This window comes from Gadus macrocephalus, chromosome 9 (assembly GCF_031168955.1).
Source record: "Gadus macrocephalus chromosome 9, ASM3116895v1".
Taxonomy (NCBI): Eukaryota; Metazoa; Chordata; class Actinopteri; order Gadiformes; family Gadidae; genus Gadus; species Gadus macrocephalus.
In genome coordinates this window covers 1,168,408-1,181,408 of record NC_082390.1, presented here as the reverse complement: position 1 = coordinate 1,181,408, position 13,001 = coordinate 1,168,408, and the positions used below count along the sequence as shown (strand labels likewise).

Genomic DNA, 13,001 nt, shown 5'->3' with positions numbered 1-13,001 from the left:
CACCACTTCAACAAACACACACATCCTACCTGATCAACACCACTTCAACTAACACACATCCTACCTGATCAACACCACTTCAACAAACACACACATCCTACCTGATCAACACCACTTCAACAAACACACACATCCTACCTGATCAACACCACTTCAACAAACACACACATCCTACCTGATCAACACCACTTCAACAAACACACACATCCTACCTGATCAACACCACTTCAACAAACACACACATCCTACCTGATCAACACCACTTCAACAAACACACACATCCTACCTGATCAACACCACTTCAACAAACACACACATCCTACCTGATCAACACCACTTCAACAAACACACACATCCTACAACACCACTGAACAACACCACTTGTCACAATGGAGGTTTACTAGCGAGGGAGAACGAGTCACGCACACTGCACACTCTCCTCCATAAATCTCTTTCAACACTGCAACGCTGGTTTTATATTTTAGATATGATATGTTGTATACAATTTGTTATATATTTTTTATATATATTTTTTTAATATCTTTTATTTATAAACGTGCACCAATGCAACACAGACAACCCCTTGTATGTGAAAGCTTACTTGGCAATCAAACAGTTTCTGATTCTGGTACTCACAAAACCAAATCAATGCGGCCACTCACTCTTTCTCTAACTCACTCACTCACTCTTTCTCTAACTCACTCACTCACTCTTTCTCTAACTCACTCACTCACTCACTCACTCACTGACTCTTTCTCTAACTCACTCATTCTCTCTAACTCTCTCACTCTCTAACTCTCTCACTCTCTAACTCACTCTCTCACTCACTCACTCACTCACTCACTCACTCACTCACTCACTCACTCACTCACTCACTCACTCACTCACTCACTCACACTTTCTCTAACTCGCTCACTCACTCTTTCTCTAACTCACTCACTCACTCTTTCTCTAACTCACTCACTCACTCACTCACTGACACTTTCTCTAACTCTCTCACTCTCTCACTCTCTCACTCTCTCACTCTCTCACTCTCTAACTCACTCTTTCTCTCTCACTCTCTCACCCTCACTCTCACCCTCTCTCGCCCCCTGCTGGCAGGTGCGGCACAAGGTTCACGACGTGGCGCGGATCTTCTCCGTCGCGGTCAGCAACGCGCTGGACGGCCAGTCCTCGGAGTGCCGGGCCTGCGCCCTGAGCTCGCGGCCCTCCGGCTCCCTCTGCGTGCCCTGCCCCCCCGGCCACTACATAGACCCCCGCAGCAGCAAGTGCACCGAGTGCCCCCCCAACACCCACCTGGTGCCCCGCACAACCATGGGGGCCGACACCTGCCGGCCCTGCGGCCCCGGCAGCCGCAGCAGCAAAGTGAGTCCCGGGAAGGACCGCCGGACCGCGGGTATAGGGGGGGCCGTTGTGGGGGGGCCCAAGGCAGAGGGGGGGCCCATAGAACAAAAAACAATTGTTGACACAGGAGAAAAAAAAAAGAAAAAGAAAAATCTTTAGAATTCACTACCACCAGCCGTACGGCTGGTGGTAGTGAATTCTAAAGATTTTTCTTTTTCTTTTTTTTTTTCCACGTCTCCCCTGTCAACAATTGTTTTCGGGGGGGGGCCCCCATCAGTACCTCTTGTATACAGGGTCCAGGATTCGGTGCTACGGCCCTGGTCCCGTGGGCAGGACCTCCCAGCAGTAGATTGTGACGGAGTCCGGCTCTTCAGTAGCCGGGTGGCACGCCAGACCCGCATCCAGATGCTGGGTTCTGGGAACACTCAATTGGCACGGATCAATCCAAGGGGTGGAATAAACGGTTGTCTTTCAAATTCCCCCTGCACGCAATAGGATAGCGCTACAATCAATCATGTAGCAGGGACCACACAGATGTTGTCGTTATGTTAAGCCCGCCCACCGACTCTATACACGATGTGATTGGCCCGACCAGAGTTTGGTTTTTCCAGCTCGCAAGCTAACCGAGAGTTGCTACCCTGACCCTGGTCGCGAGGGCGACTGGATTTCTAGGCTACCTATTCAGTTTTTTCTCAATGTATTTTTACAAAGCAAAATGTTGGTTTTGTCATTTAGTTGTGCACGACTACGCATTTAGCATCTCTTAAAGGTACAATATGCAGTAAAAAAAATTATTTACCGTCATGTAGACGCTAACTTTAAGACTACAGTGATCTAGGTTAACCGCTCTGACTTTGCAGCTGTGTAGAGTCATCTCGTGTCACGTTTTGGTTTGTTAGTCTCACGTGTTGAGGGTGGGTGGAGCATGGAGAGGGCAGTAAGAGTGAGAGTTTGAGTGGAGCTACCCTGAAAATGAAATCTTGAATCGTGTACTTTTTTAAATTCCTGATTTATCCCTAATTAGCCCTTATATTTGTATCGGCTCATGAGTATTTTACCGTGTGTGTGTGTGTGTGTGTGTGTGTGTGTGTGTGTGTGTGTGTGTGTGTGTGTGTGTGTGTGTGTGTGTGTGTGTGTGTGTGTGTGTGTGTGTGTGTGTGTGTGTGTGTGTGTGTGTGTGTGTTCATCACCAGGAGCACAGCTTATGTTTCAGCGACTGTCAGTTCAGCCACACGGACGGGAACGTGACCCTGAGCTTCGACTTCGGCCCCATGGGGTCCGTGGGGACCCTGATGAACGGCCCGAGCTTCACCTCCAAGGGCACCAAATACTTCCATCAGTTCAACATCAGCCTCTGTGGGGGGGAGGTGGGTGAGAGCCACACCACGCCCAGGTTTGATTTGCGTGGTGCAGTTGAACTGGCACTGTGCACGTATTCCTCACATTGGCTTAAAAGTTCATTGAGCGAAGATAACGATTGAAAGAAAGATTTAATAAGCAAGGTTTATGTGAATAAAATAAGTAAAGCATGAAACAAAACAGGCAGTAAAAATAACAACAATTATTGAAAGAAATGATCAAAGATGTGATGTTCTATTAAGTATTACTGGTTGTATTTGGTAAATAAAACTAACGGGGGGCTAAAAAAAAAAATAACATTCCAGAAATATTGTCTCCTTCATCAAAAGCAGAAGCGGGATCGGTGTCTGAAAACGAATTATGAAGTGAAACGAAACGGCAATTGAGGATGATTCTCCTTGCTCCCGCTCAGGAGCGTATGGCACTGTGCTCGGACAACGTGACGGACCTCCCCACCAGCGAGGGCCAGGGAGAGAAGGCGGAGGCGGCCAACGCGGTGAAGACCTTCATCTGCCAGTCGACCATCATCCCGGCCTCCGGGAGAGGCCTGCACACTGCCCTGTCCTCGCAGTCCATCAACCTGGCCAACACCTTCCTGGGTAGGTGCATCTCGGACTGGGACACACGACACATTCATTTTCCGACTAGAATCTTCTCAATATCTTTTCGTTTGCGTCAAAGGATGAGTTGAAGCTGCTGTAGGGAAGGGACCCGAGTTGTAAATGCAGAAAGCCAAAAACGGCAGATGAGGGCAACAATTTTAAACTAAACAATGAATAAGCATCCCTCCCTCTCTGCTCCTACATTTCTCTTTCATTGAGAAGTGGTCGCATTCACGCACCTGTGGTTAACATGATTGGTTAGAAATGACCCTAGAGGGGCCTGAAATCGAAATTGGAGCATACCGAAAAGGCGCAACTAGAACTGGGTATTTCCCACAGTGCATTTCATTCACAAATGGCTAACATGCGGCGTCCCTGAGGCCCACCCGGTAGAGCGTCTACCTGTGAGGCTCGGCGGGTAGAGCGTCTACCTGTGAGGCTCGGCGGGTAGAGCGTCTACCTGTGAGGCTCGGCGGGTAGAGCGTCTACCTGTGAGGCTCGGCGGGTAGAGCGTCTACCTGTGAGGCTCACCCGGTAGAGCGTCTACCTGTGAGGCTCGGCGGGTAGAGCGTCTACCTGTGAGGCTCACCCGGTAGAGCGTCTACCTGTGAGGCTCACCCGGTAGAGCGTCTACCTGTGAGGCTCGGCGGGTAGAGCGTCTACCTGTGAGGCTCGGCGGGTAGAGCGTCTACCTGTGAGGCTCGGCGGGTAGAGCGTCTACCTGTGAGGCTCACCCGGTAGAGCGTCTACCTGTGAGGCTCACCCGGTAGAGCGTCTACCTGTGAGGCTCACCCGGTAGAGCGTCTACCTGTGAGGCTCACCCGGTAGAGCGTCTACCTGTGAGGCTCGGCGGGTAGAGCGTCTACCTGTGAGGCTCGGCGGGTAGAGCGTCTACCTGTGAGGCTCGGCGGGTAGAGCGTCTACCTGTGAGGCTCGGCGGGTAGAGCGTCTACCTGTGAGGCTCGGCGGGTAGAGCGTCTACCTGTGAGGCTCGGCGGGTAGAGCGTCTACCTGTGAGGCTCGGCGGGTAGAGCGTCTACCTGTGAGGCTCAGTCCTCCTGGCAGCGCCCCGGGTCTGACTCACGCTCGTGGTCCTTTGCTGCATGTCCTCTCCTCTCTCTCTCTCCCATACCTTCCTGTCTAACTCTGTGTATCTTCATGAATAAAAAGCATTAAACATGGGCAAAAAAAAAAAGTAGAATTGCTACCGGGTTTCAAAGACGAATGAGTCACACTACTCTGATTAAAAAGAGGACGACCCAGGTGACGAGTGTTTGTGTGTTGGACAGGGGTGACGGTGGCCAACGCGCTGGAAGGTATCCAGGCCCGGCCGGAGCTGTTCTCCCAGTCCGCCAGGAAGGTTCCCGATGTCAACTTCTTCTACCGGTATGGACACGGGATGCCTTTACCAAAACCCCCCAAAGGTTAAAAAGTTTCAATAAAATCCATTTCTGAATTCCCTTTACTTTCTCACGTGGTTTCTTCTTCCTTGTGGTTTCCAGGTCGCTGGAGCCGACGTCGTCGTGCGAGTCGGGGCGGAGCGCCGTGGTCACGCTGCGCTGTCGGCCGCAGATGAGCGCCCAAGGACAACTCACGGTGCCCAGGTAGGAGATCCAAGACAGGCTTCAGTCTACCGATGTTGTGTCCTGTGCTGGCTTATTCTGCATTGGTGTCACGATTATTATGCGTCTAATTGCGTTTAATGCCTAAAAGTACTAAATGTATTCCTGTTTTAATATTAACATGAATCACTCATCAGATTAACCGGCTTTAATAAAAGTCATTATTTGCCGCATTATTCATCGAAGGCTTCATCGACCATCAATGTAATAAATCAATATTTTGCGTATAAATCAGAGTAGTCATGAGTCCCATTCCTGACGGCGTTAAGGAGACCGTTGAGCGAGTGTCCTTCTGTTGCAGCGAGTGCCCCGCTGGGACCTGCGACGGCTGCACCTTCCACTTCCTGTGGGAGAGTTCAGGGGCGTGTCCCACGTGCACGGAAATGGACTACCATCAAATAGAAGGAGCCTGCAGGGGAGGGCATCAGGTGCGCACACACTGACTGACTGACTGACCTGAGTCTTCTGAACATTGGGGTGCATGTCATTCTTGCATTAGTCATTTGCCGTACCTCTTACGGTGGTTCGTGTGTGTCTGCAGGACATGCTGTACGTGTGGACTGAACCAAAGCTCTGCATGGGAGGGGTGTCTCTGCCTGAGAAGAGGACGCTGCTGTGCGAGAACATGGACTTCTTCATCCGCCTGAGTGCCAGCCTGGGGGCCCTGACGGCCCTGCTGCTCGTCGTCCTCACCTGCTACTTCTGGAAGAAGAACAAGAGGTCCGACCAGCGCCGTACACTCTGAGCATGCACCCACGCTCTCCATTCATTCATGTTTCCAGATGCATGCGCTCCAATGGGGGTTTGATTTCATTAAAGATTAGATGGAACTTTAATAATCCCAGATGGGAAAGGTGAGAGCAGAATGTACCGGACAGGAAGTTTAATAGCAGACAAAGAGATACCACGATTTTAAACAAGAGTCAAGGCTGTAAACAATAAGTACAGAAAAATGTATCGTAATGCACCATATTTGTCGTTGCAATGGTTGATGTAAACGGTGGAAGAGACCTTTAGCGATCCCTTGAAGAACAAGCAAGGACAGTCGTCCAACGAAAGGCACAGACGGCCCTCCAGGGCTTCACAAAACAACCCTTCCTTCCTTCCTTGTTCCTCTGCGCCGATGAGCGTCGTCCGATGGTACTAACACCACAGGCTGTCTCCCCCCCCCCCTAGGCTGGAGTACAAGTACTCCCGTCTGATCATGTCCGCCAACAAGGAGTGCGAGATGCCCGGGGCCGACAGCTGCGCGGTGATGGAGGGCGAGGAGAACGACGGCGACATGGAGGACGACGTGGTGTACACCAAACCCTCGCTGCTGGGGAAACTGAAAGCCATCGCGTCAAAGGTGAACCTCCCCCTCGCGTCCGCCCTCGCAGACTGCAGCCTTTTCAGCGTGTGGCGACGACCACACCCTGTTAGCATTCATGTTTCTTCCTTAAACCAATCTGTGATCTGACCTCAGGGAAAGGGAGACCGCTACGAGAACGTACAGCTCAACTCTTCTCATCCGAAGGCCTTGGTGTGGAGCTAGAGGACGAGCGCTTCAAACCGGGAAGAGAAGGAGACGGAGGGAGAGAGGGGGGGGCGAGGCCCTCCAGCAGCGGGCGAGCCCTTTACTAGTTGTCCCCCCCCCCTTTTGTAGTGTGCCTGTTTGTGCACTCACACAGCACACCTGACCGCAGAGCGGGTGTGTCGAGGGGATCGCACCCTTACATCGTGGCCTTTATGGGTCCGCACAAGAGAGCAAGCCAAGCTGCCACGTGAGCTGTAAAAAGTGTGTGTGTGTGTGTGTGTGTGTGTGTGTGTGTGTGTGTGTGTGTGTGTGTGTGTGTGTGTGTGTGTGTGTGTGTGTGTGTGTGTGTGTGTGTGTGTGTGGTGAGACTGGTTGTTATAAATGGAATGTGTATTGGAAATGCTCAGGTGAACAGGAGTACTTATGGTTTTCGCTTTCGTTTTTGTATTTATTCCAGTGTTTGTTGTATTTCAATATAATGTCTTTCCCTTTTCGTTCTTTGAATTGCTCAGGCGTCATGATCATCATTGTCTAACTACACCACTGCTGATTTCCCACAAACTGATCCTTTACATCTGGTTATGTCCACAACTTGTTTATGGTTCATTGTGTTGCCGTCCTATGGGATTGCAGAATTGTTCTCTTGACCCAATGGGAATCATAATGTCTCAAGGCACTGATGGGGAAAGAGATTTTGATGCAATGTCAAATAAATATTGTATTTACCTACATGTGAGTCTATATGGTAGTTCTACAATGACGTTGCTGATGTTTGTTTTGTCAGCTGTTTTTTTTCTTGTTCATCAGAACATTTCTCTGTTTATCGTTTTTTGAAATCATTGAAGAACGGGAAAAACTGCTGATTAAATATTAAAAAAAAACGTTGAATTACTTTGCAGTTGTCCTGACTCATGTTATTAACAACCAACTAATGTTTTTTTTAATTTTTCCTTTGAACATTTGTCAATTAAATGCATCGGACCTAGAGAACAGTGTTCCAGCAAATAAGTTTGCTGAGTATACTTAATTCAGGTAAATAAAAAATAAATAAATAATTATTCATAAACATTTATAAGTAGCCTAGTCTAGATAGACATAGTCCTTCTGGCAAGAGAATAAACAACAACTTGTTTAACACCAAGTGTATTAACCTATCCTATCCCCAGTCAGATGTGTGCGTGTGTGTATGTGTGTGTAGGGGGAGGGGGGGTATCTATATAGTTTGTATCTATATTAAGTTAATCTTTGGTGTGTTTATCTTTATGGTGTGTATCTATATGGTGTGTAACTATGGTGTGTGTGTGTATCTATATGGTGAATACCTGTGGTGTGTGCGTGTATATATTGTGGCATCCCGCCACTTAAACCTCGGCCCGGACCAGCCCGAGGGTTGGTCCTGGATGGCCGATACCACCGTCACCCACCAGCCGGCGACGGAGAGCACCGACCGAACCCCAATCAGCGCGATTGGGGGACACCTGGCCGAAAGCCGAGGAGCCATTGTTAAAGGAGCACGAGGACTGACATTTGGGCAGACCAGGAACGGGAGCGAGGAAGGAGGAAGTGCTCAGGTCCGCGAGCAGCTTGAGGCCCATGGAGGCCCTAGAGACCGTGAGTGTAATGTATTTGTCGAATGAGGCTTTAACCCTCGCTGCCAAGCGTGGTTTATACGTGGAACCCGGCTCATTGGGAGAACGGTGTGTGTGTGTGTGTGTGTGTGTGTGTGTGTGTGTGTGTGTGTGTGTGTGTGTGTGTGTGTGTGTGTGTGTGTGTGTGTGTGTGTGTGTGTGTGTGTGTGTGTGTGTGTGTGTGTGTGTGTGTGTGTGTGTGTGTGTGTGTGTGTGTGTGTGTGTGTGTGTGTGTGTGTGTGTGTGTGTGTGGCAAGCTTCATTCCCATTTGGACCATGAGTAAACTGTTCCTTCCTTCAAAGGTCTATCATGGATATTTAACTGCAGTTCTGTGAGTATCCCAACTTAACCATGAAGATGAACTGCAAACTGTAAGTCATTAATTTCTCATTACTTTTGGGCACATTGATGTATTTTGGCTTCATGGTGAGTTAACCTGTTACCTGAAGGTTGATCTGAGTAATAAGGATGTTTTATTGGTTCATGGGTTACTTAGGTGTTTGGTTTATGTTGGTTTTAATGATTTGTTAAAATGTTTCAGGCTCCAAGTTATTGTTGTTAGCTGGAGTAATGGGTTGGGTTCTGATATCTTCAGTCTTCTTTCATTCTACTCTCCTGAGCTCTGCATCTTCATCACATGAGTGTTGCTCTACTGTGAGGGTGTGGTCTGAGTGAGCAGAGTTGCATACTGGGATACAGAGCTGTCTGAAGTCTACAGGTCTGTAGACACGCCTCCTCAGGGGAAACCGTGTGTTTGAGAAACTGTCGTGACGTCAGTTACATGGACTGGAATGTTCTTAAAGATGCAGACAGGGATTCAGAAGGAGAATCACCAGGGGGAGATGAGGGGGCTCCTCATCTCAACGACTGAAACACAACTTCAGTCTGACACAGAACCATGGAACACGTTCAACAGTCCCCTCCAGGCATCATGACTCCTCAGGAACAGTTTCATTTCCAAGAAGGTCTTAATTGGGGACATTCCAAGATGGATCCTGCTCCTCAAGAGCCACCCCCCCCCTCCACTGGGTGGTCTACTGAACAGATTACCTCCTTCCTGTCCTCGGGCTGACTAAAGCTGCACCGTTTGCATCTGTGAAGGCCCCTCATTCAGGAAACCACTGACTACAAAGACATGACTTCAGAGACGTTGAATCAACCTGGGACACATTTTGGAGACGCCAAGCATAATCCATCACCAATGTGAGACGCCACTGAAGAAAGTTGTACATAATTTACGTCTCTGGAGACACTGGTTGTTCTGTTATGGGTGCCCTGGCAGGAGAGCTGGGGGGGGGGGGGGGAGATGGAATGTTATTTGGCATGAGGTTTTTACCCTGCATGATTGTTTGGCCTTTTATGGCTCAGTGGTGTGTGTGTGTGTGTGTGTGTGTGTGTGTTTGACATGAGATGGACGATTTTTGAGATGGACGATTTTTGAGAATCGCTAGGGTTCTGTGTGTGTGTGGGTCTCCCACTCACACCTGGCAGGGGGTTCAAAGTGCCTGTCCTGGGTTCTATGTGTGTGTCCGGCTTGCTTTGACAGTGATAATGTTCATACGGGGGTCTTTGTGATTGGTGTGGGATATTGGAATGGTCAACTAAATCATACCTGATGGACGGCCACACGTTTACTTAAAGGCCTCCAGTAGACGTGAAGAGCCCTGAGCGACGCTCCGGAGCGATATCCAACACACTGGGCAGGAAGGAGAGTACCCAACTCAAGTGTAAAAGGATGCAAGCGGCGTGTTCAGATCAGTGACTTCAAACTAGGACTACACCAATCAGGATCAATGGAGGATGGACACCAAAAGGAATTCCACAAGGAGAGTCTGACGTTGGAAATGGACCTAAATGGATATTCAAGATGACCTTCAGACCTGTAATGAGACGGCTCTTCCTACCTGGCTGGATTGATGGAGAGCCCTGTGGATCTTGTCTTGCTCTCAGTTGCACGTCTTCTCGGGCTGAACTGTATTTGTTTCGGACAGGACTAGCTGAACGATTGGTTCCCTTAAAGCAGAACCAATCCGGGAACTCCAGCTAGTGCGCTCTTCGAGCTGAAGTTGTGCTCTTCAGCTGAGGAGGTAAGGAAACCTTCACTGGGGCTTCAAGGTGTAAAGAGGGGAATGTTTCAAGTGTTCCATGGTACTCTGATGAAGACCGTTGTTGTGTTCCACTGGCTGGGAGGAAGAACCCTCACATCTTCCTCTTGGCCTTTCTCCTCTGAGAATCCTGGCGCCATCTTGAAGGATATTCCAGCTCATGTAACTGATGTCACGACAGATTCTCAAACACTTGGTTTCTCCTGAGGGGCGTGTCTATAGAACTGAAGACTTCAGACGGCACTGTATCCCAGCATGCATCTCTGCTCACTCAGATCACACCCCCATGAGTAGGATGCAACACTCTAGTGATGGAGATGTAGAGTTTTATAAGTAACGAGGGAGCAGACTAAGGTGATTAGAACACAATGGAATGTCAAGTCTGTAAATCTTTAAACCATGAAAATGGTTGGATAGTTGGATAGTCACTGGACCTGTAAATGTGTTGGCTGGCTGGCATGATTTGCTGTTGGTGATGAGGCAGTCAGGGTGACGTTGCAGGGCTATGGTCAGCTCTCTGTGAGCTCAACGTTTAGATTTGCTCTGTATGGTTTGTACCCTGAATAATTTAGATAATTGTAAAATGTAGACACGGTTTTGTATTGAAAGATTCCAGGATTTTAGGTTTAAAGTTGTTGTGGGACGTACATGGTAGTTTGGTTCTTCGTATGGTTTTGAGTGATATAACTTGTAAACACTGGGTGCATAATAATATAAAGGTACACTGAATAGTAGTAATTACCAACAGCAACAAACAGATCTCCTCAAGGTAAGTCTGTTGGCTGTGTTTTAATGAAGACCGTCGCTGGACGTCAGGATCTTCCTCCGTTCAGCTCAAGGTGAGGCGCTGGTTCTGTTTTTTCTTTGGTTGGTTCCGGCCGGAATGTTCGGATTCCGGTCGGACGGTTTGTGCTTCCCGCCGTGGAAGGTTCTGAGTGCGGTCACTTGATTTAGTCCCAATGGTTAGCATAGAACGTTGTAGTCTTGACAACCATAAGAAACCACCTGGCAGTTAGTTGGACGGGAGTCCCCTGAGGGAATCTGGCGTAACGTTCTGGATTGTATTTGCGTAACCTCGAGCCGTTGCCAACGGAAATTTTTTTTCAGTCGGTTTCCATTTGGAATTGTTGCCCCTATCTTAAACAACTTAAGTTTGATATTAAATACATACTGACACGTACGTCGTACAATATGTTAATTTCCGATGGTTGCGCCGTACTTTTAACCACGATGACGTGACGGGACTCTCGCCGCGTACAAAACAGCGTTCTACTTGCGGGCCCATTTTTGACATCAGGGAAGGCTGAAAATCATTTCAAGGTGGAAGATAATTTGACATTTCTTCAACGGAACCCAGCACCTGAATATGGCTGAGTATATTTGATTTAATATTGATACTGCTTAGTGTTCTTCGTTACTTCAGCTTTTGTACGTTCTAAATATCTGCTGTCATTAATTGCCACAGAAGTTAAACCCTACCCAATGGAATGACGTTAAACAACGACTTTGGTGCAGAGTTACTAATTAATATCAAAGCTAAAATAATGGCCGTCATTCCCACATGTTACAGTAGAAGATACTCTAGAACTGTACAAGGTTAAAAAGGTAACGTGTAGTTTGTCCCAAGGTGTCTGCCTCCTCACCCAGAGCAAGACCTCCACCTCCTCACCCAGTGCCAGACCTCCACCTCCTCACCCAGTGCCAGACCTCCACCTCCTCACCCAGAGCCAGACCTCCACCTCCTGTCAGAAGTCCTCCAGAACAGGTCAGTGCTCTGTGAGTAGAGTTTTCTCAGGTCAGTTTCAATGCATGGCCTGAACCACTTATTTAAACGTGTGGACTGCTCGGTCTTCATTCCCAAAAACGGGATGCTCATGTCTGGTCTCAAGTCTTTTCTAGCCGTGAGTTATAAAATAATAGTTCAATTAATTTGGTAACTCGGTTTCGGATGAGTCAATTAGGTTTATTGTTGGGCAAATGCTGATATAATCCTGCTGCTGTAGCTGAAAGGCGAGGCTGAGAGGCTGGGGACCGGAGGCTTGTGGTGCCAGGGTGGACCGGAGACTGAGGCTGGGGACCAGGGGCCTGCAGCACCGGACCAGAGGGTAACCATCACCAAGCTCATCTGAAACACTAAAATCCACGGTAGTTTAGGTCTGGTTTTGATCATCTTATGACTTTGAATCTGTGCCAGGCTGTGTTTTGAGTTAATTCATACGGGGGTTATGCAAGAGTCATATGAGCCATTAATGTTACTAGTGCTGCTACGACCGTAGTGGATGAATTGCTGAACGCGACCATCTGCAGACGTTGTCTAATTTAAGTGTTTAAATTTGTCTTCCATTTTACAAGTGAACCTCAGATGCAGGAGGTGGGGTGTGATGCGTCCCCAGGTGATTTACTGCGGAGACCAACTGTGTTTGTAACCAGACCAGGAATCCATGGCTGAAGGAGCTGATGGAGGAGCCATGCTGAAGGAGCTGATGGAGGAGTCTTGCTGAAGGCCCTGCCTTGTGGAGGAGCTGGTGGAGGACCTGCCTGGTGAAGGACATCTGTCGTGGGGTAGATGGCGCTTGAATCTGAAGTGATCGTCACACTCACTGCCACTTCTCGTAGAATACTGCTACCACAAACTACCGGCGTTTGTACCATATATACCAGAGGACTACATCTGTTTTACCACATGTTGAAGCAAGACTTCCGATGTTTGTTCCAGACCAGGACTCTGTCTGAGGAGAGCTGCTGGAGGAGCTGAGTCGCTGGAGGACGACTAGGAATCGACCAACAAGGATTCCTCGTAAGTTTGTATTTACTTACCTGGTTG

General features: G+C 48.6%; 1 protein-coding gene and 1 long non-coding RNA gene across 3 annotated transcripts in view; both read left to right on the top strand.

The window, feature by feature from the left end:
- Nucleotides 1–7,335, top strand: part of elapor2a (endosome-lysosome associated apoptosis and autophagy regulator family member 2a) — a 21,027-nt gene extending 13,692 nt beyond the window's left edge. Inside the window, exons 14-23 of one of the 2 annotated variants that reach the window (XR_009527156.1) lie at nucleotides 1,102–1,365; nucleotides 2,538–2,711; nucleotides 3,116–3,302; nucleotides 4,595–4,691; nucleotides 4,808–4,909; nucleotides 5,229–5,355; nucleotides 5,469–5,647; nucleotides 6,104–6,275; nucleotides 6,393–6,780; nucleotides 6,811–7,335. Coding sequence is in view for 1 of the 2 variants with exons in the window: in XM_060060105.1 (XP_059916088.1) it covers nucleotides 1,102–1,365; nucleotides 2,538–2,711; nucleotides 3,116–3,302; nucleotides 4,595–4,691; nucleotides 4,808–4,909; nucleotides 5,229–5,355; nucleotides 5,469–5,647; nucleotides 6,104–6,275; nucleotides 6,393–6,461 (1,371 nt within the window). In the remaining variant the exon portion in view is untranslated. Of the gene's footprint in view, nucleotides 1–1,101; nucleotides 1,366–2,537; nucleotides 2,712–3,115; nucleotides 3,303–4,594; nucleotides 4,692–4,807; nucleotides 4,910–5,228; nucleotides 5,356–5,468; nucleotides 5,648–6,103; nucleotides 6,276–6,392 lie in introns of both variants that reach the window. The other variant, XM_060060105.1, reaches the window with a different exon arrangement.
- Nucleotides 7,336–7,771: 436 nt separating this feature from the next.
- LOC132463968 (uncharacterized) lies at nucleotides 7,772–12,974 on the top strand. The gene is made up of 4 exons (XR_009527155.1): nucleotides 7,772–8,054; nucleotides 8,375–11,942; nucleotides 12,181–12,739; nucleotides 12,894–12,974. It is a non-coding gene; the product is annotated as an uncharacterized LOC132463968 (long non-coding RNA).
- The last annotated feature ends 27 nt before the right edge of the window (nucleotides 12,975–13,001 follow it).